Source organism: Argopecten irradians, chromosome 10, assembly GCF_041381155.1.
Source record: "Argopecten irradians isolate NY chromosome 10, Ai_NY, whole genome shotgun sequence".
NCBI lineage: Eukaryota > Metazoa > Mollusca > Bivalvia > Pectinida > Pectinidae > Argopecten > Argopecten irradians.
In genome coordinates, this window is record NC_091143.1 from 11,825,109 (window position 1) to 11,852,506 (window position 27,398).

The 27,398-nt window shown below is 33.3% G+C and overlaps 2 protein-coding genes across 3 annotated transcripts; one reads left to right on the forward strand and one right to left on the reverse strand.

Annotated features, from left to right (window-relative positions):
* Positions 1-22: 22 nt before the first annotated feature.
* LOC138333127 (uncharacterized) lies at positions 23-23,180 on the reverse strand. Of its 2 annotated transcripts, XM_069281268.1 has the most exons (22): positions 23,115-23,180; positions 20,463-21,155; positions 19,292-19,371; positions 18,770-18,804; positions 16,904-17,867; positions 16,621-16,688; positions 15,592-15,681; positions 14,644-14,766; positions 13,987-14,109; positions 13,656-13,730; positions 12,715-12,845; positions 11,817-11,903; positions 11,138-11,227; positions 10,715-10,834; positions 9,855-10,047; positions 8,201-8,341; positions 5,319-5,404; positions 4,990-5,060; positions 4,472-4,812; positions 3,822-4,002; positions 1,962-2,035; positions 23-1,334 (listed from the first exon to the last, which is right to left on the reverse strand). In XM_069281268.1, exons 1-22 carry the CDS (start codon positions 23,115-23,117, stop codon positions 1,324-1,326), a joined length of 3,780 nt encoding a protein of 1,259 aa, XP_069137369.1. In that variant the 5' UTR covers positions 23,118-23,180; the 3' UTR covers positions 23-1,323. The 2 variants fall into 2 exon arrangements, with proteins under 2 accessions (XP_069137369.1, XP_069137370.1); XM_069281269.1 differs by lacking the exons at positions 23-1,334; positions 1,962-2,035; positions 3,822-4,002; positions 4,472-4,812 and having other exon boundaries at positions 4,990-5,110.
* On the forward strand, positions 20,919-27,139 carry LOC138333128 (uncharacterized). The gene is made up of 4 exons (XM_069281270.1): positions 20,919-21,052; positions 24,775-24,925; positions 26,327-26,520; positions 26,938-27,139. The coding sequence occupies exons 2-4, from the start codon at positions 24,789-24,791 to the stop codon at positions 27,087-27,089; spliced, it is 483 nt and encodes a 160-aa protein (XP_069137371.1). The 5' UTR covers positions 20,919-21,052; positions 24,775-24,788; the 3' UTR covers positions 27,090-27,139.
* The last annotated feature ends 259 nt before the right edge of the window (positions 27,140-27,398 follow it).

Sequence of the window (27,398 nt, forward strand, 5' to 3'; positions counted from 1 at the left end):
TAATGAAAACAATAAAACGTCATGTGATTTTATTTAAGTTTATTATAACAGCAAAGGATATCTTAAACAACAGACGGCATGTGAAATTGAATATTTCATGGCATTGTTATTCCCCATTTAACTATTTAATGTATTTTCACGGCAACAGAGGCATTCGCTGAATTATTAGATGCCCCATACAAATTACTATCGATGAGTCAGTTCAGTTGTCCGATATAAAACATGTTAAGTATATTGATTATGTTAAACGTATTTACCAGTTTCATTTAATATCAGCCATGCTTGTAATTCTGCAACACATATCACGCATAAATAAAAGTTTCACAACTTAATTTCCGATCGTTTCACTTTTTCATAACAAAAAGCTTAATATATCATGGTGTTATAGGCGAGTTTGACTCTTGTAATAACGAAATAACGACAAACCAGACATAAATGGCATTCTAAATGTCAGCGATTTAAAAAAAACAATTTAGGTGAAATAATATAAAATCAAGTTGAATCAATGTTACAAATCGAAATAATAATCATGAAAACCTAGATCATATAATCCATCCTCGATACTCCAGGGATTACTATCACTAACGTAATATCCACCCCTGGACTATACTATAGTAAAAATGAAGACAGACGAGGAACAACCAATCACATACCTGTAGAGACCTGCTCTGAATATCACACTGACCGTAACGTCAGGCTTCAGAGTTAAACTGTCAATAATATAACTGAATTATCTTGATTTAATATATCAAAATACCAAACTATCGGTTTATCTGTTATGTTGCACAGAGCATTCGGTTTTATCATGACATAATCCAGGGGTGAATACGAAGACAATTAAAGTAGCCATTGGAATATCCAAGTTGAGGAAAAGCATATCAGCGCAGAAACATATTCAATGTATTATGAAACCAAAAATAAGCAATACCATCACAAAAGTGAATAAAATTAATGATAACGAGTGTTACAATGGATTTTCAGTTATACGTAATTAAAACAAATCATAAAAACAAATTAATTACTCAAAATATCTATACAAGCATGCGTATTCACCGAAACTTATTATATAAAAACAGCAATGAAATATATAAGTAAACATATAAAACCTAACAACATAATACTATTTGATAAGCCAATGAGTTTCATAATATACTGATTGAAAGACAGACGTAAATATTTGGCACCAAATTCCAATTAAATCAACTATGCAATGTTTTTTTATCTTACAAAGACTTCATTCCAAAACAAAATCCGGATGTAAGTTTGGCCACAAACGTAATATTCCTAAATATCCGGGTCTGTTTTTATAATTCTTTGAGGCGGTCATGCTAGCACTGTAAACATAACAAAATGTATAAATCAGAAAAATAATAATCATATAAGTGTATACCTTCTTTAATAATGTTGCAAGGACACGGGTCAGATTGGATATGAAGCTCATAAACATCCACGTGCACGTCCTTGGTTAATGCAAACGATTCCAAAACATGTGAAATAATATAATAACATGTGAAAGATATAATGGGTGCAATAACCTTGTTCAAATATGTACTTGACCTGATAACTAGGTAAAGCAGTTCAGATATTGAACAGTGCCCATATCGTACCCCATCTTTACCGTTTAAGTTCAAATATTTTCCTCTTATCTAATTCATGTTTATCAATAACATGACTGTCAGTGTTATATTACCTATCAAAACTTTAAAATTGGAGAAGTCGTTAATAAATGACATTGAAAACGACTCTAGCCTTCATTGATATTCCTTTGACTACAGCAATCATAGCTGCAGCAACTTTGCTATGAAACCAAAATAAAAACAAATATAATAGTGATTTTATTTGTTAAGAACATTATTTTGATCACAGCTAGTAAATTATGTATGAAGTTCAGTTTTAAATCAAAGATCATTTTTAAGTTTGATGTTTATCCTTATGCAAAGAATCATAATTATAATGACTACCTGTGCGTCGCACATCTCGTTTTTGCTTCGTAATCATTTCAACCTGCTTCATCGTTGTGAAAAGAATCCGAAATCTGTAAAGAATATATTTGGTCTATTAGTTATGAAGGAATAATAATATTATTAATGACATGAGATACCGTATAGCCGGCTATTAACTCGGATAATTTTTGTCGCGATTTTAAGTAAAACGAGATTTTTTACCGATTTTTTGGAATTTTAAGGATGTGATTCTCAGAGTATAAATGATTCATGCGTTACTATCAATATTTTGCGAATCAAATTTTCGCGATGGCAATATCTCAGCGAAAATCACCATCACCTGTTATGCGGTATTTGATATCATTTTATGAATCAAAAGCATGTTTCTACGTTCATAATTTAAAAGAGAAGGGCGTTTGTTCTTTCGATGTGCATGTTTGATCTTATCCGACTTGATATCTGACCCTTCGGCCGTTCAAGGGCACAGTTCAGTACCTAAACCAAGTATAAGTATCGAAGGTGTTAATTTGTTGAAGAAAAAACCTTTAAGTTTAGCAAAAACTACATTTAGAAGTATGTACCGATGAATCCTACATTGTCAAATAAACAAAGAACCTTTCTGTAATATTATATTTTATTCGAATTATTAAATTAGAAATTGACACATGATAGAACATCAAAGCCATACATTTAGCATTAAAATGGCATTTTTCCGTGTTTTGCCTGTTTTTGAAACGTACTCAAAATGTAAATATTTCTCTATTTTTATGTTGTTTTCTTCTTTCTCAAAACATTTGAGAGATGCTTATTAATTGTGTTATAGGATTAAAATGTCTGAAATCATCAAGACATATTGAAATGTCTCAGTCTTGTTGTCTGCGAAAGGGTTTATCTTTCTAATGATACACTCAACAGTTATTTGGTGGATCCAATTTCACTTTAGACAAATATTAGATAGTTCAAATTTACCACTTTTCTAATCGGCTAATACATAACCACGTGAATGTTTATATATAACATAATGATTCAATATATCAGTTTTTAGAAACAACGAGTGTTTACAATTTACGATATTACAATTGTGAGGTCACAACCGAGACGATTATTACAGAATACATGATCTTGTAGACTACATTGCCCAAAACATTGGAGTTTCTCAGGGAGAGGTACATTATGTACTATGGCCATCGTTCTTCTTGTAATGAATGCGTATCAGATAATCAAGTAACAGTTTAGTCCATAATTGACAAGAGATCCCAGAGGGCTCCCAAAGGATCTTTAACTATCAAAATTCAAGATGGCGGCCTGTCGGCTATCTTGTTCATCAATCGGTCCCAAAATGCAATATGCACAACTAAGCCCCTAGGGGAACCTGCACATGCAATTTGAGACAGATCCCTTCAGTACATTCTGAGAAATAGCTGTAACAAACTTCAATTGTCAAAATCCAAGATGGCGGCCTATCGGCAATCTTGTGAACCGATTGGTCCCAAAATGCAATATGCACAACTAGGCCCCAAGGAAAACTAACATGTGAAATTTGAGAAAGATCCCTTCAGTACATTCTGAGAAATAGCGGTAACAAACTTTAACTATCAAAATCCAAGATGGCTGTCTGGCGGCCATTTTGTTGACCGATTGGTCCCAAAATACAATATGCACAACTAGGGCCCTAGGAGAACCTACATATGAAATTTGAGAAACATCCCTTCAGTACTTTCTGAGAAATAGCGGTAACAAGAATTGTTAACGGACGGAAGGACGGACGGAAGGAGGACGGACGACGGACCACGGACAAAAAGCGATTTGAATAGCCCACCATCTGTTGATGGTGGGCTTATAAATATGCATTCCGCGTGACTTTAGGACGAAGCTTACCCAACACCATCCATATTGATGATGGCAGTTCCATTTGGTCGTTTCTTGTATGTTGCCTCGATCTTGCCGTTGACGTTACCAGGGTAGTCATGGAAACGTCCTTCCTGGTCGGCATATTGCCACTTTACGCTGTAGTCCGTTTCAAGACTGTCAGACTTGGCGGAGGAATCTGCATCGTCACCTAATTAAGAAGTGATTACAATGTTGAAAAGAAATCTACACAAAGAGCAATATAGCATTTCCAATTTACACCATCCAAATTACCAACAATATGAGAATTATTATACTTACATTGTAATGTACTACTTACATTACAAATGTTTTAACTTTAACAGTACAGAAAGAGCTAAAATGATTACATACGGTCTGACTATGAAGTCAAACTGTGGTCTACAATTTCCTCTCACAGATTGCCTTTATATTCAGTCTTAGCATATTACATTTTGTTGTTGTGAGGAATCGAATGTGACATCATTACTTTGTGAGTACAAATTACGTCATTTTGTCTGGAAAGAATATGGCGTTTCGCTCACATATACATGATGTAACAATCATTATCTACTCTCAAGAACAGATAACTCTGTAACAATGAAATGCAAAATATTGAAAAATATTTCTGTTTACACCAAATCACCTAGTAGAGTATGTACCTTTTTCATCTGAATGAGATGATGTCTGTGGTGCTTGCTGTAAGGAAGACAGGTTTTTCCTGTTCATTTCCTCCACTGATGGAAGAAACGATTCTATCGTCCTTTGGTCACTTGAATCTGAATGGACCGTTTCCTGTACATGCGTATTCGTTCTATTGACAGTTTCCTGTGGGCGATCGTTAGTCCTGGTCGGCAATGGTAACGTCTCATTTCTAGCATTCATCAAACTTTGCCTAGCAGAAAAGGAATTTAAATCGAACGCATTTTGGTCGTAGCTTGGATCATCCGAGGAGGTTTCCCGACCTATTTTTACAGGAGGACTTGGAGTGGTAAGAGGATCACTGAAAATAAAATGTAGAATTAGACAAATTAGACACAAACAGTTATTCGTCCATTCCAAAAATAATTGCGTTTTTTTTGTGTTTTGTTTTAAGTTTTCTTAAATGCCGATATAAATCATTGAAGATCATGTTTTCGCAAACTCCAAACATTCAAACAGATATGTACATGTTACATACCATATTTCAATTTCAAATCGCCCTTCAGCACCAAATCTGTACATGCCCATCTCACCGTGTGGCCAACGAACCTTTAAATGAAGAAACTAGGTTGAAGTTATTGTTTTACTTTATCGATTTTCTGAAAAAAATAAATACGATACGTAAAATCTTCAAATGTTGTTTAAAGTTTTCCCCCTAGAAAATTTGCTCCATTTGTATAAATTACTGCTTTTCCCAATACATTGCATCAAGTCTTTATTAAACTTGTATTATTCGCCCGAATTCAAGAACCTAAATTACAAATGACCTTTTTTAATATTTTGTACTGGGTCTATTGTAGAACCTACCCCAACTGTTCCGTTTTCCTTGACCATGAACACCACCCCAATGTTCCCCTCTCCACCGTCTTGGCCTCCATTACTCCAATCCAAACCTATAAACACGATTCAAAATCATATAAAGTAATATGTATGTAATTATATCCATTTGACAGGCTTAACAATTAAGTCGAATCAAAACATGGCTGTGATGTCATCTATTGTTATAGCTTGAGGTATAGTCGGAGCAAAGTCTACTATTTCCACCTACTACTACCACCTACTACTGTAGAAAAGCAACATTTTTCTGTGGAATAGTGTGTGAACTTTTCCACGGGAAAAGGTACCAGGAATACTGTGGAATAGTTACCTTTTGCTGTGGAATAGTTTGTGAACTTTTCCACGGGAAAAGGTACCAGGTAACTATTCCACAGTTGAAAGTGAATGTAGCTTAGCATGTAGTCAGAAAGTCATCCTCATTCATTAATTCCTCAGAGAGATGGATTAAAAATTAACCCAGGTACTTGTCAACGTTGTTGTAATGTACTTGTAAACTTGTTTTCATAATACCGATATACATATATAATATATATATATATATGTGTGTGTATACAATTTTCATCACTTCATTCCAAAATAAATTTCATCAGTTCTTTCACAGCCACTGTATCCATAACCCAGAAAAAAATTCACTTGAACAAATCCGAAAGAGAGAAGATTAAATCCCATGAGACAAATGCTGAATGTTCTGCCAAAATGAAATGACAGATGCTTGACATACTTTTTTCCATATTTGTATATCCAAATCACTTCACATTCCATAACAAAGGCATCAATCAAACAAAGGTACATCCAAACATACAAGACGATAATAATTCCCATGGAACATACTTTCAATAGACACTTTTTAGCTACATGATGTCACTATTTTGTGTATATATCCAAAACGTTAGGGAATATTTTGTTGGTTTTTTTTCTTGTAAACTTTGCTAAATAAGCTCCCTCTAAGGCTTGTGCTCCATGGGAAAAGATTTTTGCCCAAAATCATCACTACTGCATATCCAGAGCTGCATATTTATGGTCTTTCATGTTGAACAGTGAAAACTAAAATGAGTCAATGGCCCAGTGTGAGTACCATATAGTACCTGTGCATGAATCACTCAAAAAAATAATGCAATCATGATTCTTGTTCTCCGAGTGAGGTAAATAAAGGAATCACGAATAGGTGTCAAAGTTTAAATAGGTAGTAAGGGTTTACCTGGAGGCATGGAATAGTTAAACAATACCCAGTGTAATAGTTGATAGTACCAGTGACATTCAGTGCCATGTTTTAAGTATGAGAAACACCTCAAACTGTGGAATAGTCATTCCACAGTTTTCGGTGTTTTCTCCTATACTTAAAGATGTTATCTATTACAAACAGGAGCAGATGCAGTTGTATTTTTGTTCAGTTACAAAACTACTTACTTTACACTATTACCATTATTGAAAAGTTTGAGTTTCTTATTTTACTTCAATATAAAAGTATAACCCCCAAAAAATCTACGATAGTATGCCCTATATAGAATGAGATATTGATTGCACAGACATTAAAAGCAAAACAAACTATTTAATATGAATTTTTGTGTTTTATAATAAACATGATCAAACATCAATTATTGTCAAAATGATAAATATCATACATGCTCTGTCGGCGGTGGATCATCTTTAAATAAACACAAAACGGTAACAATGACACGTGCATAACCGAATATATTTATTTGAAATGGTTTAGAACATCCAAGTAACACATAAAATTACAACGACGTACATTAAGGATACTTTCATCTGAAAAAAATTGTCTCGCTGAAGTTTCGTTATTTGGATCAAAGACATTTTGTGATTTTCAATTAAGACCCAAACCTTTATATGAGAAAAAACACTTTGATACACACTTTTAACATATCAGAGGTGTATGTCGTTTTCTACCATAATACGTCGTGTTATTCCACTCTCAGGCCATTCGATAAATGTGTTGAGTGTTAGATACATAGGGGTCAAAGAAGTGATACATAGATAGATATTCCACTAGTGGAATAACACCTTCCGGTCTTTTGATTGGTTGAGATTTTAAACTTTTTTGTTCATTGTCACGTCACATTTGTTTAAAGTCATCAATAGTCAAATGACGTCATGTTGCTGTACTTCGATCGCTGCATGCACAGCAAACCGCTCTTAAAATCGAAATGTTCATGTTTTCACATCCATAGCCTAAACTATAGACTTAATATTCATAATTGTCTTTTGTTTAGTAGTATATCTTGTCGTACGAGGACGTGGGGTGGTTTCGGAAGGATTAACGCACCTAGGCCGAACTTGAACTTGATTACAATTGTTTGATGATAATTTGATAGGACGTATACGTCACTTTGCCCTAAACATGTCCGAATATAGTTCGACAACGATACTGTTAGTTTATTGTTAAAGTACCTATAGAACTATATTATAAATATAGATTTAAAAAGACATTTAGTGAGTAGGAATACATGGAACAGTTATACATAATTAAAATGGTTTGTTATTTATACATACTTTATGCTATTAAGATTTTTGAATGTTAATGAGTTCCGGTTTGCTTATGACGATATCACGACACCTTATTTGCATATGTCGGCAAATAACGTATTCGTATTTAGCCTTCATGCAGATGATTTAATTGTGGTAGAAACAGGTCATATAACTCGGGGTTATTGGATATGGTATTTACTTCACACACGTTAGTTATTTTTTAAAAGTTACAAAAGTAACTAGCTTATGCTCGTATGTTTTTAACTCTTTTGAAATAACTCACTCTTGTAGAATAAATTCCATACCCAACAATCACTAGTTGTGTTTATCTCTATCAATTAAATTTCTGGTGTTATTGAACCTACCTCGTTTGACCAGATACCCAGTAGCTACCAGCTGGTCCGTTACGATCTGTCGTGGTTCCTCAACCACTCTAACGTCATAACACCCAGGCATGTAGTGATAGCGGTTCTTTATACCATTATCCCACTCAACCCAAAGCATCCCTTTAATAAAAACAAAAAGCATCATAGAACAACGACATTTAGAAAAAAAAACCAGCAACGATATACAGAAGGTAGATTTGCATGTAGGAAATTGATTTATTTAACGAGGATTGGGATATAACAAAATAACAAGAATTCTAGAAGATAATGGTGTCGTCTTTAGAGCTACAATTGATACCCATTTACTGCTACTAGATGCAAATCATTATTAAAGCCTTTGTGTGCATTTTATCGTACTGATTTTATATCTCTTTACCTACTAGGCAACAACACTGAACCGTATGAAATATCAAATTCACAGCCAGACATTAGTTTTTTCACATTTAAATATGGCGGTCTTTTCTAGGAAAAATTGTACGGCATGTCTACAAATTGTCAAAGTGTAAGCGGTACGTTAGTACGGTAGATTTAAGAATGATCGTTGGTTTTTTTACAAAAATAATATATAAATACATGTGTAGACATAACCTACAAAGAGTACTAAGTCGCGACCAGTAACCGTGATTTTTGCGAGGTTTTTAGAAGATTTTGTCAAAACTAACGCACAATAGGCGTTGAAAATCGACATGAATTATCTTTAGTCCAAGATACTAAGTAGCAATAGTCGTTGTTTAATTTCAATAATATGTTTTTTGACCAGACGCCATTTATTTTCACCGCTAATTGGTTCAGTTGACGATACCAGTTACCGTGATTTCGAAATAGAAAGGAAATGCGCTTTTAAAAACTGCTTATTGCACCGAAACTTTCTTTGTGTTTCATTAAAACGACCAACATATATTTGATATCTTTTAGTGGAATAATATAATCGTAATCCATGACTATTTTGGGATCCAATGACTGATCGAAAGCATTACGGAAAAAAGGACTGTCTGGCGTTCGATAGGTGACCAGGGAATCACTAAAAACAGTATTCAGCTCTGAGCAGTAAAAGAGACAAACAAAGGCGTAGACGACCTCAAACTTACAGAAATTCAACAAATACATAAAAAAGTAACCTTAAGAAGTATGCTCCAGGTAAAAACTACCTTCTGTTATACGATCCTGTCTATCCTTGCCCGATCGGTAACTTGCCGTATACTCATGATTTTGCATACTTTGACCTACTTTGATGCAGACGATTTTTGAAAAAGACTGACAAACAAAATGAACGATGATTTCATGAAATTTCAGGATTAATATGCAAGTAGGTCATGATTTCAGGCTATCCTCCGCTGTGATTGAGTGTTGCAAACTTTGATTTCAAAGAAAAAACACAGATTTGTTAGCAATATCGGTTGAGAAATGAACAATTTTTTGTTGAATGAAAACTGCATGGCTACCGTGATTTAGCTGTTCAAAAAAATCAGTTCAGAAATCACGGTAACTGGTCGCGACCCAGTATAGAAAAGTGTGCCCGAGTGATCTCTGAGGCAGTGCTCCACCAGGACACACATGCACCATTTTATACCAGGCCGAAAGGTACAGTAAACAGGGTATGTATATTTATTCTAGTTCCAAATAAATACTGCACCGTTTTTCTGGTGTCCTATGACAGTGCCAGGTCCTTCTGTATCCTGGTTCGTCCATTTCCAGGAAGGTCCACGACGTACTCGGGTTCCAATCGGCGGCATGTTGGGGTCTTGTTCTCTATGCATCGGTAGGTCAACGCCTGCTGCAGAGCCTTCTTTGCTCCTCAAATATTCTATATAATCGACGATATCTTCCTAAGCAGAATAAAACCATAAACGGTATAAGAAAAAATACAGTGCAATTTGTCTGAGGTGGGTGTCACTGGGACCAGCATAATTGGCTTTTGTAGTCAGGTTTTAGGATTATACAGGTTTGAATTACTATGCGGTTAGAAGGAAAATTTAGTCAGAATGCAAAAGGATTCTTCTAATAAGACAAGGACCGGTTTAGAAAAATTATACTTTATCAGATTTATACCTTAAGTTAATAAAGAGGTCTTAATTATCAGTTTTGACTTTGTATTCCGAATAACTCTGATATTTGGAAAAAAAAATGGCATACACATTACATTCACATTTTTATGTTTGAGAAAAGAGATTTAAACAAAAGTCGTAGCTGAATTAACTGAACACGATTAGATGAAGGAATAATGTTCAGTCAAACTGCCCGGGTAACGCACGTGACTTTGCATTTTGTATTGTGTAAGCTCCGACATTTGCTACGTCACTGAGCACGAGGTGTGACTACGTACTACTTGGCGATAGGTCAACGTTGTATTTGTTGTAAGAAAAGACTGAGGTAGACGACAAAACGCTATCATAAAAATAAAGCAGAAAAATGGTATGAAAATATAGCAATGTGTTCAGATGTATATCAAAGAAATTGGCGTTGCATTTTAAAAGCAACAAATATTATATTTACCGCATCCTTTTCAGCGGCGAGGTGAAACATTGGGTTATCCATGGCACCGGCTGCTAGGATAGCTAACATCTGTTTACGGTTGTTCCCTTTCAGTGCATCATTCATTTGAATAGCTGAAACCTTCACGAATGTCAGGGATTAGACTTACTTAATAGTTGTCCAGTAAATAGAAAATAATGCATTGTTATATATAAATGTAAAAAAGATATATACTTAGTGTAAACCAACTTCCTTTCGGGGCTTCTTTAGTTATTAAGAAATATTATCATTTCATATGTTACACGCATTTCATTTGGTTAAACATTTGAGGTTTTTGGAATTCCGGAGTTTTTATGTTTGCTTACAAAAGCTCGTGAAAATTAATAGACTCGATTCATAAAATCTCAATTGACATAAGCACTTAGATTCTATATATATAGTTACCATAGCTTGAGTCATTTTAACCAGTCTGTGCGTTTCATTTGGATAGCAGATCCTTCCTTTTGTTACCCTGCAGATATCTTTAAAATGCACCTGTAGAAACAACAATTTTTTCCAGTAAAACATAGTTAGCACGAACCTCTGGGGACCTCGGTATTCCTTTCAGGATAAACACTTTAGGAATTTAAATTAAGGGGACAAACCGTGGAAGGTCATAACCTTGTTAATGATATAGTTAGTAATTTAATTTCAACAAATGTTGTTGCAAATAAGATGCAAATGGATTTGGCATCAACCAAATCCTACATTAGCCATTTCCAAACATATCCGATATGGTAAAAATATCAACAAAATATCTTAACATTAAATATTACATCTTGAATAAATATTATTATATCTTGAATAAATATTATTAGTATATCTCCTCAACCTATCACAGTGCAAAACAAATCTAAAAACAAATAGTTAGTTTACTTTCAGTATGTATTCTGATATACATTGCAATAAATTTGTATTATTTCCTTCATCACAATGATCATACCCATGAAATAAAGTTTTTGTGTTAAAATACGAGTGGGGAATATTAGAGTTGCGTACTTTGGTTCTGAGTGTTGATCTTGGTTCATTAAAAATTGAACATATAAAGTATATAAATATATAAATATATAAAGTTAATCATTACCATATTGGCATTTCCAACTGGAACACAAAAAATACGGTATCCTCTTGTTGCGTAGTCCTTCAATACCGGCAACAGCAGGAGGCTAACCTGTATCAATCACAATCTTGACTTTTATCAAAATAGAAATATGAAGACAATATGACAAAAAAGTATGCAAAACGTACATATCTATCAGGTTTTCTTTGAATAAATAAACCGTAATCGTTTCAACGAGGAATACAAAATATACCACCCCTACCTAACTGTAGCTCTGTCTTTTCTTTTCTGTATTACTTTTTATGTGTATATGCGTGTTATCCTTCAGTATCTAAGATTGTAAAACAGATAACTTTGAATGTCCTGGAGAAATTATAATTTGGAAATGTTTAAAAAAAAATGTAGGCACGAACAGGCAAACTGGTGAATAAACAGTGACACCAACAATTAAGAATGCACAGAAGTTTTTATTCAGACTTTGCCAGAATATACCATCATTCTATCTCGACAATAGTTTCTTTAATGCATATCGTAAGACGCGTAACACCACTATTGTGACGTCATAGGTAATGCTGTCGTCATAATCAAAATATGAAGTCGCAATAATGTTGAAGAAGACAAAAAAATATTAGAGATGGATTTCATCACTTTTACATATAGAATTGTATATAGAAACGAAATAAAAGGGATTGTCTATATTTTCATTAATCTGAATCATAAGAATCATACACTCATGGCTACGTAATCTGTAAATTTAACTCGTTAAATAGTTTAATATGCCACTTGCCTAAAGGTTCGTGGTATATCAAATTATTGAACTCGTTACTGAAATTCCATATTACATAGCCACTCATACCATGTAAGATACTTTATATATATATATATAATGTCACTTTATATATATATATATAATGTCACTTACTTGAGCTGTTGAAACGGCGCTCTCGCGCGACAACGAATCAGAGGTTGCCGTATCTAAGGTAGCGTGCCCATCACTTATGAGAATTGCCTTGGGCATTAAGGCTACATCATTTACACTTGTCATTCCAGATGCTGTATAAATATAGCAACATTACTGAGAATAAAAGCATGCATTAATATATCAAAATTGCTTTAAAACTGAAAAGAAAAATGGATGATAATGTTTTCTTTAGTCCTTTGAGACATTCTCTACTATCAAATTACTATTACTATCAAACGCGAGAGTTTTTTCTGGTTTCGGAAATAGGTATATTGTATACCACCACACTTGTGATCGCACAGATATCTGTAAAGCGTCATACTATTATATTATCTTATAACTATATACTCTATGTGAGACTCGATTGGCATATATTTTATTTCATTATAATTCAATTTTGCTTGTTACGAGCATTTTCATTGGCTTAAAAATTTACTTTATCAGCCCATAAAGGAAAAAAATGGCTCGCCGTTTATAACGTTGCTTCTGATTGGCTGAGATGACGGCTAATGATTTCATAGACAAAAGAGTCCCAAAATGAATTATGAATATTGAAGAGATTATCTTTAGTAAATTGAATTATAAGGATTAATTTGAATATATTTTTTATGTTATGGAGATATAACAAAAAATCTGAGTGTACTCTCATCATAAACCGCTTCGCGGTTTATTTAGAGTACACTCAGATTTTTGTGTTATATCTCCATAACATAAAAAATATATTCAAGTTAATCCTTATAGAAAATTGATTTGAAGATGGCAAAAAAAAAACACCTCGAGTGTTAGATATCAAAAACAGTAATAACATTGTTCTGCTGAATAAGGATAGCAACGCATAGCAAACAAATATCATACTATGATATAATAAAGTATTTAGTTTCAAAAATCATGTTATGTCTCACTGTTTCCAAGTAATGCTGCTAAGCCCATAATTAAACCAGCTGAGTACGGACTTGGCCCACCAACTCTTAAGGAATCTGTAATTTATAGAAATGTCATATTAGCACATATTAGGTATTTTTCTGAAGTGCTCTTATATCTTTGGAAGTAGGACTTTCGTATAAACTTCTCTATCTACCTCTATATCTACTCAACACAAATACTACTTTTGCCGACAAGTCTGCCGCGTACTTTATAGAAACGTCAAGTACATATTAAGTATCTTTGTCGTTATAATAAATTCTGATTGAGGGAAATATGATTGGATTCAATATGTTTCTGTTATTTCCTCACCTAATGCAGTAATTAGGTTGACGTAGTCCATTGTTAAATGTCTCAATACTGTAGTCTCTTGACCAAACACAGCAATACTTATGTTCTCTTCAACGCCCAGATTAGCATGGACTCCTTGTATACCTGAGATATGGGATATATAGAGAAAGACGTCATTTCATTTACTATTACAACAAGGTTGGAAACATTGAGAAATTAGGAATACTCTGTTTTAAAGGTACTTGCTTAATTCATTCGTGTCACAGCAAAATAGGAGAAATTAGAGTATACTTGATTAGAAAGAAACTTGCTCAAATTTTGCGCACAGACAACATATAAATAAATACAGAGAAAGGAATTCATCTTATTTCATTCGTGTTGCAGCAAGGTAGAAATCAATCTTTTAATCTTTAAAAATGAATTTATAACTATTTGGCGTATAAGCAACAGCTGTATTACGAAAGTATGTGGGCTGCAAAAAAAATGGAAAAAAATGAATTAGTGCGTTGCAATTGCGCAGGCTGATAAAATAACGCGACTGTTAATGCAACGTAGCTAGAAAAAAAACAAAAGAGTCTCTCACCTTCCTTGACTAGCATCAACAGCAAGGTAAAAACGGCAACCAAAATAAAGTGCAGTCTGCATTTTATGACACAACGATAACAATTATACATGTACCTCTTATGATCTCCTTTGCAGCCCAAATCATGTCATTAAACGCCTGCCCACGCATGCTTTCTGATGTATCTAATATCAATACGGTATCAGGACCCTTTCCCCGAAACGGTGCCAACGCCGTACCTGTTAAATGAAGGGATTTGTTTTCAAAACCTTTTCTTTAATTGTTGTAAACATACCTATTAAATGGTAGTTTTAGTTTAGCATTGAATCACCGAATAGTTCTAATGGATATCCGCACTTATCAATAACAATTTACAGCTTTTCGTAAGAAAGCCCTAAAACTTGACTCTGCTAAAAGAAGCACGTTTACAATACATCATCTTTGAAGGTAAAACTAAGGTAAGCATAAAACCAAATAAATCTTAACCAAGTTCAGGGTCTATCACGTATAAAAGGTGACATTTTACATCTATCCTTCGGTAAATATTTATTTTCGAGTGTGTTTCTTGGCAAATATACCCCGTCCTCTGATCAAGTTAATATCAAGTTAAAGTCATTTTGCATTGCTGTTGTTTAACACAAGCAGTTCGTCGAAAACTGTTTAGCGGATAAATTGTGCGAGGAGTCGATTTTTGCTATGTTTTCGTTTTTCTAAAACCTGCAAATTCAAAACACCAATGAAATACTGTTATACAATGGCGCTAATATTGCATATAGAGAAATTGATGAACCTCGAACTTAAACCGCCGCGAATCGGTTCCTGTAACGAAACCGCAAAATATGTCTTGCGAATTTAAAGTGATATACATGTATAGAGTAGACTTGTTTTTAAATAATCACGAACGTAAAGTGACAATTATGAAACCTATCTATTCCCTCCATACAATCGATATTGAGTTTCCCTTCACACAAATCAATATCGAGTTTCGTTGGAGTGTATGTACAAATCAAAACTGTTATGTCAGCATACGATTATGTCAGAAACTATATCATTGGTTTATTTACCTCGCCTTCTTTCGTCGTTAGCTTTTGCTACCCATGTTTTTGACGCTTCTATGTCAGCTTCTGTGAAATTGGTCACATGTTCCGCGCTTACTGTAATATAGAAGTAATCAGAAATATTAAAGTATTATTTGCCGTAGATACAATGTACTTACGAATCCAGAAGAGGTCTTAATGTTATTGACCACTATCATATTTTTATAATTAGAATCTTACAATCTTACAATGCATATATATTAATTGTTTATGCATAAAAAGAGCAAGAATTTTGGTAGTACATCAACAAATCATTATATTAACGTCTACAATGCAATAAAATAAATACGGTCAAATCGTGAAGTCAAATTGTGGTCTATAATTTCACTTTTTACAGTGTTATTAATAATTGACTTTTGCAGGTATGTTTCAATCAAAATCTGCATGAGGCAATAAAAACAAGTACATAGATTGTTTGCTAAAATTGATGTTTATCAGTCATTAAATATGTTTGTCTTTCCATATGAATGGTTTTCACAGCTTAATTCTCATCAAACTTTGAGGTTTTCATTTTATCATTTATGAAATATATAACGTTATTTATAATCAACTGAAATTTTGTTTTATAACCCAATGAAATTAAAAAATAGTTACATCAATACCTATAATTAATTTTCCAGGCTACTGTATAAAATGAAATATGTTTACACGTACGATTTTATTGATTTTACCAAGCGATTATTTTTGCCAAATCAATATGCAACGCAAATGTTTCTATTGTGACGTCACGATAACGTCGGATTTCCGAGCCATTCCCGCATATTTTTTTTTCATCTTTGGAATGCAAAACATGAATAGGCCAATCAGAAAGCCCGAAACAAAGAAAAATAAATAATTTATGAAAAAAATTAGAAAATGCGATGTCGATTTTTGAAGCACCTGCATCTGCTCAAAATCGGCTTATGGGCACTGAACGTAGATGTTTAATCGGCTCAAAATCGGCTCTTTGCCACAGAAATGGTTAAGATATTTGCACAGTACCCTGGCAAAACTTACTTCCTATCGCTGACAAATTCTCTTGCACCGAAAGAACGTCATCGTCATCCGGAACGTCAAAGAAATGCCTGAAAAGCATAATACCAAATGCAGTGAAAGACCATAACAGTTAATCACAAGAATTCATATTCAATTTATAATTCGGACGAAGTGCACACTATATAAAACTATATGTTTTTACGGAGACCTTCGCCTCCTATGTATTCATTTTGAAATTGTGTCAATATCTTCTTAAGAAAATTTCTTAAATTGATCCTTGATATATATTTAAAAAAAGCCTTACCCGGGCGATTCGTACGATGCACCTGCCGTGGAAGGGGGCGCCCTCCTGGGACTAGGTAGCTTTACATTGCTATCTGTTATATGTATTTGAGATCCACCACGAAGGGTAACATCCCTGCCAATAACCTTAACTCTGTTGTCGACTCTGGGGTTTGTCAATCTATATTTAAAACCAAGTTCTGAGCGTTTTAGTCGTCTCTGTCTTAGTTTCGGAGACTTTTCATCTCCTACATGAGATTTAAGTGTTTCCTTCGACTTTGACCTCCTTTCCCTATCACCAGACCTACTTGGGCTTCCATCGCTAAATCCTCTATGTTGATGATCACTTTGATGAGCTTCATTTCGTTGACTTATATTATCATTTTCAGCTTTGATTCTATCGTTTTCCTGTTGCAATCTGCTGTTAGTGCTTTCATGTTTTTCAGACGAATGGACACTATTTTGGTGATTCGTCCCCTCTAACCGTAATCGACTTTCATCATGCACGTGTCCTGTCTCTAGTTGTCCATTCTCCGACATAGAAGTATTGTTAAACGATTCATAGTCTTGACACCAATTGTCATTAGTTATATTTGACTGCGAGGACGCTTTTTCCTTTTCATGTCTGGAGCTGCTACATCGCACCGAACCCGTATCATGTTTCATCTGGTGACGGTCTTTGCTTCGACGTGACCGTCTGACACGCGATTCTTCTTCTTTTTTACGACGACTTCCATCTTTATGTGCATTTGTCCGATTGGTTGTTTTGTCTCGTTCTTTTTCATTGAGTGGCGTTTCTTTTTTACTATGAGTAGTCATGTTAGTTGTGTTCCGTCGAAAAACGAACACATTTTGTTTAGAAGAAATTTTCTCGCAGAGTGCGTCCATTTTGTGAACAACAGGTTCAATTTTTTCTTCTATTAACTTGATTTCTTTATCGCCATCTCTGATTCTATTTTCCAAACTTGTAAAATTACTTTGAGTTTCTGAACAAAAAATATAGGGAAACTGTTAATTAGACACTAACATATTTGCATAATTAAAGAGCAAGTGATATCAGGTGCAAAAACAAAAAATAAATTACAGTTGCTTGACAATTTCTTTGTTCGAAACAAAATCCTTATTAAAAATTCCGATATAATAAATATGTTCAAGATATGTTCATAAAGATTGCTATGATTAATAACCTTACAAGTCATTTGAAGTTAACCCAAGATCTTTCAAAGCATTTTCATGAACATCAGAAACTTCCAATGTATCAAGATGTAAGGAATTATTATTGATAATGACGTTAAACAACAAGGCATTAGTAAATTAAGGATCGAATACATGTAGTGACTTAATTCTAAATTTATATGTGCCGTATGTTTTCATACTCATGAATCAAGACGAGCTTTTAATATGTTATTCATCATAAAAAGTTGCAAATATTTTGGTAATTACAGTAATTTCGATGTATAGGTTTTAATTTTACATAAACAAATAAAATTTTAAATGATTTTGGCAGTGATGCCAAAAGTCATTATATTTACATCTATAATGAAGTGAAATGGGTACATACGGTCTGACCATGAAGCCAAATTGTGGTCTACAATTTTATTACACATTTTTACGATTTTCATCTTAACATACTGAAGGAATAAAACAATAATAATTTAACAGTAGATAATTTCTGTGTTGTAACTAACGTGAATAAGGTCTGAAGCCATTTGAATGATTTTCACAGTTTAATTTACCAAACTTTATGGTTTTCTATAGATTAACGAAGAAAAAAAAAGCATGTCAAAATTTTCGCCCAGGTTCGGCATATAAAACTTTAATGTGTAGAATCAATAATCAACGCTGTAGTCGTCTGCTTACTTTGTACCAAGAAAACATTAAATCTTACCGGTAAGGCGATGCTGAAGGGTTTCATACCTCGTCCTGAAACAAAATCGTTAATTCATTATTTTGTTGATCTGTTTCAGTAAACAAAAAGACAGCTGTTTTACATCGTCAATATTCTTAATTTATTAGCTGCTATTATTATTATGAATCACATCGACATTGCGAACAAAATATTTTTCTTCCGCTCTCAAACGACGGAATCAATATGGACGACGTCTAATATTCTAATCGATTATTCGTATTCAGTCTTTATCAAAGATCTCTTAGAAAAGAAAGTGATTTTACGTTATTATAACAATGATAAATTTACTGTCACAATATGATGACGTAATAACCAATACCAACATGCAAGAGCAAATGACTAAGCAATATGTAATTATATTTAATCAATAAGTGTGGGGAAAAACGAAATCACAATTTTAGTTTCAACGCATGAACGACGGAAATACATCGTAAACATAAAACAGTCAAAAGTTTGGCATCACCATACCTTCACTTTCTACAGTGCAAGTAATATAGATACCTGTCTTCCTGTCTGACACAGTGTAAAAACTCTTCATTCCTTCTTTGTAAGTCGTTGGTTTGCTGTAGAATATCCTGGAACTGTCAATGCAAATGAACATCTATTATCCGTATAGGTAATGCTCAAATAACGATCGTTTGGATTGTGACATCGTGAACAGATTTCTCAACATGTATTTTCATTAAATATTCTATGAAACGTGGATCAGTAATACTCTATGTCAGAATCGCAATATACAAAATACCGCATGGCCGGTTATTTACGCGAGTCAAAATCTTCGCGATTTTAATTGTATATGATGATAAAATGTTTTATTAGCTATAAGCGGGTTTTTTTTTCTAATTTCCGCGATCTGGTGTTAGGTATAAATATGATTCAATTATTTCTCAATATTTTGAGAATCAAATGTACACGATCAATACAAAAGAAACCGCGAAAATAGCAGCACCACAAAAATACCCGTTTATGCGGTAGAATTTGATCTAAATATAGACGACGATGTTTATTTTCGCGAGGAGGATATTTCGCGGGCGAAATTTTGATCCGTAAAAATTATAAATCGCTTGAATTTTATAAATGTTTTAAGCCAAATTGCGAAATTTTGATTTCCTAAAATATCATTTTATAATTTTAGATCCAAATCGCGAACACTTTAGACTGCGAAAATAACCAGCTATACGGTAACAAGTAACACGATTATTTTCTGGTTTGCACTTGAAAGTTGATACATCATGTATATGCTGCGCTACATTGTTTTATTGGTGTCCTTTCTGTGACACTATAACATAAAATGTCTAGAAACTTTTGTTGTTTTCCTGGATGCTGTGAAATCACGAATATGGAACTAACGATGTTTGGTTTTTTATGCTATTGTCACTATTTCTCCATCGGTTAACCACGACATTATGTCAAAGCTCCATACCACAAAATAATGTACGTACGAATATGTTATGTTATTCAGTATATACCGCTCAGTGTAATGCAACGAAATATAGTTTACGGAAGGAACACCGAGTAAGATAGTTAGTATGACTTGAATTCTATCGTGTTTGTACTTAATACGTATATCATGAAATATTGTCATTTTTTCACAAATGTGGAGGCCAAGCCAGATATATATTCAACAACACAACATCGATATACACTAAATACTTTAGTAGTAAGAACTTGCCTGTTGAAGATCTACACCGTTGATAATTATTGACGTAGACTGGCCATCCACGACAACCCCACCGTCTGACGAACATTCTGACTCTTTCGACAACGTTGAATGACTGGGTTCAATAGAGTTTTGTACTCTGACATTACTGTTTGAGTTTTCGGACTCGATATCTTCAGAATCACGACTATCCTCAGAATAATCGCTCGTCACAGGACCGATAGAACACGACACACACTCGGAATCCTGTTTTGGTCTTGAATCGCAAAGAAATTCTTCCTCATCAAGGGCACGTGTACTCCCGTCTTCCCTAGTACCGACTGGATGGACATGAATATTATCTTTCGATATATTATCTTGATATGTTGTAGTAGATGTAATATTAGGACGAGATGGGATGTTGCTTTTTATGACGGGTATATTTGTTTTATTGGCATGAATTACTTCAGCGGATGATGTACTGTTGGCCTTGACCTTCGAAGTCTGATGTAAGGAAACGGAGCCACTAGCAGAAATGTTCCAGTCTGTCTTAGCTTGTGACCGATCAAGAAAGGACTTTGAACCGCTGTGAGACCATGGGATATTAGACACAGTGTGAACAGGTAATTTTTCCTCTGATTTTGTCTCTTCGCTCACCATGTCTGATTTTATATTGTTCTTGTGGAAAGGTATATTAGGTTCATCATTATCTCTATCTCCCATTATCTGAAACAAATTAGGACAAGAAAATGAGATAAATTATCGATGATAAATACATTATGTAGTCTCTAAGTGAAGAGGAAACAATTTTCAATACATTAATTATGATATCTTATGAAGATATTCATTTTATAAATGAATCAGGGATCGTTCGCTCTTACTCTAAATTTATCTTTCATGTATACCAGAGACTCTTTTGACCTTGTTTTTTATTTGACCTTAATTTAATCAAAATTTTGACTTGACCCTAATTTGACAAAGTTTCGTAAAAGATTAATCTCTAAATATCTGCTTCAATTCTAATATATTTGCGTGTGCCTTATTTAGTGCTTGTATTACGATTTTGTTAATCCGCCGGTATAATTATTGCATAAAGTTTTAAGTCGTTTTATAAAAACTGAAGCTTTAAATATCAAAGAAGAGTATATATCTTAAAAGTTTTTGTACATGTTTTTGATAATCGATATATTTATATGATATTTTTATGACCTTGACGTTATACTGTTTTAATTATCGAACATAATATCAATTTACAAGAGTAGAATATTGTCATCCTCTTTTTTAATATTTTTTACGTTATATCTGAATACATGTACATCACCAATTATACAAGTTGATTTCTGATACTTATAAACTTATTGTTTACAAATGCGACACCCACGAAACACAGTGTTTATTTCCTGGTCACGTGTTGAATTTGTACTTATGTAAGACAATACTAAGTATATTTGTGTATTTACCATAAAAACTACGTACATATATATGTCCATACATTTACTTTTTTATTATATAAAATGTGTAATTGTGTATGTAGTTCTAGAACATGCAAACTTGAATAAACGGATTGGTAAATAATTACGGTAAAATTCTGAAAATTACCCTTCTTCTAATATTAGCTAAATATGCTTATATTTAAGATGCATTATTCGTCTACATATATATATATATATGGAATAAGTTGTTATGCAGATAACCTGAAATCGGTTTATCAATTATGAGTATAAACACATAAAAATGAGATAATCTGAATATAAAATCAATCATCTTTTTGTAATATTACTGCGTCGATTCCATTGTCATCCAAATATATGTTTGTATGTATCTTTTTCAAAAAAGTAATTTCTGATATAAAAAAAACAATTACTATATATTACATATATTATTTGTTACTTACAAATGTAAAACATCACTGTTCAATTGTAATTCCGCAAAAACGTTCGATGTTTCGATGATTTGTTTTATTTTATACAGTATACGTAAAAAGGCTCCTTCAGATTTGTACAGTACAAATGTGTGTAACTTTAAATGTTAATTAATTTCACTCAAGTCGACGGTTAAGATAAACTATTTCTATTTTTTACTCTTTCCTACATATATACTGCTATCTATATACTGTTAACTCTATCATACATATCAATGAATATTTAAAATGAAAGTAGAACAAACTATAGTAGCTGAATCACCATGCATAATAGCCATGAAATGTCAATAGGCTTGGTTTTAAGATAAGATGTTACATTTTAAGACAAATTTCACACTTTTCGTCGACTTATGATAAAATCAATCTCATTTTGTACTTTTTCAACAAGTTTTACTCTTCTTTGAAATATTTGAAGTATCTAAAATGAAAGTAGAAATGGTTTTAGGACTTGCTGAGTAAACATAATCTATATGAATCGTTAATCATTGCTTTCAGACAAGATTTGGTTTTGAAGATAAAATCACAATTAAGTGTATCATATTGTAGTTATAGACAGAACAGGTTTACCTAAATATAGTTTATCTTCATATCTGCATCTACGAACAGGTAAATATTGATATGCACGACCTGTAAGATTGCATATGCACCTGTATATAGCAGTTTGAAGATACAAATTATCTTCAATACTAAATTAACCCCTTACAAATGTTACAAACTCTGAAATGTGCATTGTGTGAAACACATTATGCACCTTCTATACTTACCATTTAATGCTGATGTTGTCTCCTTTCATTTTACACTGGAAATTTTCAGTGCTATATTTAGATCGCCATTCGGAACCTTTGTTCCGAAATATCGGTGCGTTCGATTCGGAACCTAAATAAAATGTTCCGGGCCGGGCGTTGTTCTTTGTTGCTGTTGAAATTAGTTTTGCTATGGTGATTTTATAAGTTTTTTTTCTTTTTAATATTTTTCGAATACTTCCTCAGCGCCACACGTCTTTATGCATATAACATAACAATAAATCATGTTTTACATAAATGGTTTGTTGCACACGTTGCAATATACTATAAAAGTTTTCTATAGTCCCTTATTGTCAATCCGGTAAAGTTTTCAATTAAAGTATAAAAAGTCTATAAAGATAAAAGTAACATAACATGTAAATATATAAATTTTACATCCTTATAATAGAGGGTTCATTGATGAGTTTATCACAATTAAGAGCAAGACAAAATTATTACACATGTATCAATACTAAAGCCCAAGATAGTGTTAGACAAAATGCTTGTTTAAGTTTGCGTAATTTGAATATACATTTTGGTAGCCATCCATTGATATATTGTTACACATTTACTGTTTTAGGAATTCATTGATCCCCGCAAGGCAGACGACATATGTATGATAAACGCATGCTTAACCTCTTTCGGTTCGAACATCATCCAAATTCTGCAATGTATAGTCACAATCATTGTGGCGCTGTTTCATTTGATGTCACCATTTGTAATGTCTTTTCTTATTGGATTAGCTGATACCACAGTGTAATGATTTCTTAGAAAAAAGTTCCCTAAGAAAAGTGAATTTCATATAATTAAATTGAAAATAAAATATGGTTTACTTTCATCATAAACCCTTTTCGCGGCTTATGCAGAATAACATAAACATAACACAACATAAACAATAAATTACTTTAATGAAATAAATTCATAAAGCAACTTAGACCTTTGAAAAATTAAATTTTCCCCTTAACTTTAATCTTATGTATATTGTGGAAATATTTGCCAGTGACCGCGATATATATCTAACGTTTTAAAAACATGTTTGGTATAGTTCGGTGAGAAATGGAACAATCACCGATAAAGAAGAAAAACACAAGAATTCGATTCCTGTCCATTATAAAATCTAGCATAGATAAACACAACACATAACAGGATAACATATGATACATATTTGAATGTGATCATTATGTAAATACTTTATTAGAATTTCAATCGCAGATTTTAATTTCGTCGTATTAATTAAAACATAATATCTCAGAAAGAGAATGATAAGATGGCCTGACATATATAATCTAGCCTATATAATCTAGCTCTCTGGGTCTCTTATCCTCATGCCATGCGAGGCAGATGAAGCCAGGCGCTGCGCCTTGGTCAGATGTTTCTCTCATCTTCTTCTTAAAACCCTGCCTAAAAGGATATCTAACAAATCGATTGAAACCGGATAAATTATTGTTTAGACAAAAATAAAAAAGAAATCACAGCAAACCTCGTGAGGTGAAGATGAATTGCTTGACACGACCAGGTTAAACGTGTTGCATCCCCTAAAGGAACACATCTATCACTAATGATAAAATCTTATAGATATATTTCGCATCAAACAGAATAAATGAAATATAACCATTCATGTATAGCCATCTTGTTTATGTAGGACGAAAACGAGATATGGACACTGGACCCTTTATCTGTAAAGTCGTGACGTCATTAGTCCTTGTATTGTTGCTACAGAAGTTTGACCAATCGTTGGCGGCCCGCTGTAACAACAAAGAATATGCTGAGGAGTGTAACACTTGGCTCTCCGGGTAAGTATGACTGAAAATGCATCATGTTTTCAAATTCACCGGAAGGAACACATGCAGAGCTTGAAATGGTCTTAAACGAATTAGGAAGAAACAAAGTTAAGCACTTAGAAAGCGGAAAGAAATTTGAAGTATTGAAAAAACGGCAAGATGCTTAATTGTGTTTGATTGTATCAGGAACTCTTCCTATTGTCCCTCAGTCCTATTGTATCTCAATATCACATCTTTTATGACATATTTGACAAATAAAATGGATATTAAAGATGCTAATCATGAAGAAATTTACACTTTGTTTACAGAAATGTGTCTATAGGGATGTATAGGTTAATGATTGATAGCATGTAAGTCTAAAACGTGCTCCTATTCAAAATTGCATTCACCCTTTTATAATATGCTATCAGAAATGTTCTATAGAGAGATGCGTAAATCCAAATGATTAGAGTATTTGGGACTAGAGCTTGAGGTCTTTCTGAACCATCAATCGATGGATTAAATTATTCAGAATAAAATCAAATAACCTTTTATGTTTTGGAGTTACAACACAAAATTCGAAGTGTTCTCTACACATAAATGTTGATACCACAAACAAATCTATTTTTAAACCTGAATCTATACGTTGTCCCATGGTACTTTCCAGAAGTTTCAGTTCAGGTATACGTAATCAATTCTGCGCTTTTAATTTTTGAGAGTATTATTATGCTAAACTTCTTTTTTTCTGTTGTCAGTGGTGTAGGTGAGGCTAGGTTCACACCCGATTTTCTGTATTATGTTGAAGTGATGATCAATTAATGTGTTCGAATCTACAGTAGCATCCGACATTCTAGTAATATCTAACACATTTCGTTATACGTTTTGTATTTTTATGAAATTATTATAATGAGTATTTTATAATAAGCTGTATCGATCCTTCATATCCTTGGGCTTTATTATACATCTGCTGACAATATAATGTATCTGTCTAATATTGATTAGACTGCTTAGTGGGATTCATTGAAGTGTTGCAGGTATGCATTTGTTTAAAACGTGTTTTAACTAAATCGTACAACAGCCACGATTCTCTCCCGTGGTATGTCTTTCCTGCATCATCAAGCTTGTCATCATTATGGCTAGTGGTTTACACCTGAAGCTGTTCTCGTAGAAAACCAATGTGTCTAATTCTAGTGTTGATATTTGAAATCCTAAGAAAACAAGAGAAAACACTTTCTTCACTCTAAATGCTCTAAGCTTATATGTTACATAAATTATGCGTCACATATGTTGTCGTTTTGGTTGTTGATAATGATTATGATGATGATTATGATAATGATGATGATGATTTTTGCAGAAGTAGATTTGTTGATTTTGTTCATTTCTTCTTCGATTCTCAATAAATTTCTATTAGGGATGATTTATTTTATGTTTCAGAGGTGGAGTGATAGCGGTAGAAGCTATCTGTCGTAATGGTACAATCCAGTGGCATAACTGTCAACATCACAACATCACTGTGAGAATGGCGAAATACGGGGCATTCCGAATGTGTTTCAAGTTTGACAAGATCCCATACAACATCACAGACACAGTAAACAGCCGGAATGTTCCGAAGACTACACCAACGAAAGGTCTGTCTTCGAGTCTTCCATGCAATTTAAATATCTCTCAAGACTCTTGTCAATTGTGCACTGTCTTCCTATTGCTTACGAACATTCCTGAACATAACCTTTCCTTTTCTGAAAATTCTCTTAATAGTTTCCATAGCGTCTATAATATACTCTCCAATTTAAGTTCGTAAAATTGTGTCATGCCTCTTTGCATATAAAGAATTATCCAAAAACATTTGTTTATCATTCGCTTATTGTTATTAATATAAAAACGCAAAAAGTAAAGTAGTTCTTTAAACTTTATAAGGGTTTAATAAGGGGTGAATATTGTTTGAAATATTTTGTCTGTTTTAACTAAATACAATATGTCTGTTTACTTTAGAAGAGTAATAAACATTACTTTCATTAATAACAATGTGTTCTTCTTTATTTCCTCAGACGCCCCAACATGTGTGTTGTCCAGACCAGATGACAACAGAAAGGAAACAGTCCAGCTGAGATTCGAACCAAGGTCGTCGGCCTCGCACTTCCTTATCAATATACCATTCGTTGTGAATCAAGTCTCAATGCCCAGAATTTCATATGGATGAGTACTAGCATTGACGAATGTATTATTTCCAAATATAAGATATGAAACTTATACTGCCTGATATTTATTCTCGTTTATTTCCTACACCTTTTGCACATTTTCAGAAATCACAGATATCATAACATTGTTTGAAATCACGGATATCACAAAATTGTTTTGATATCACAGATATCACAAAATTGTTTTGAAATCGCAGATATCGCAAAATTGAACAAGTTATTGAGACAAAGCATATTCTTTTATTTTATGTATATTTAGACAGTAAAACATGGTTATAACGAACCTTTGGGGACCAATAAAATCACTTCTT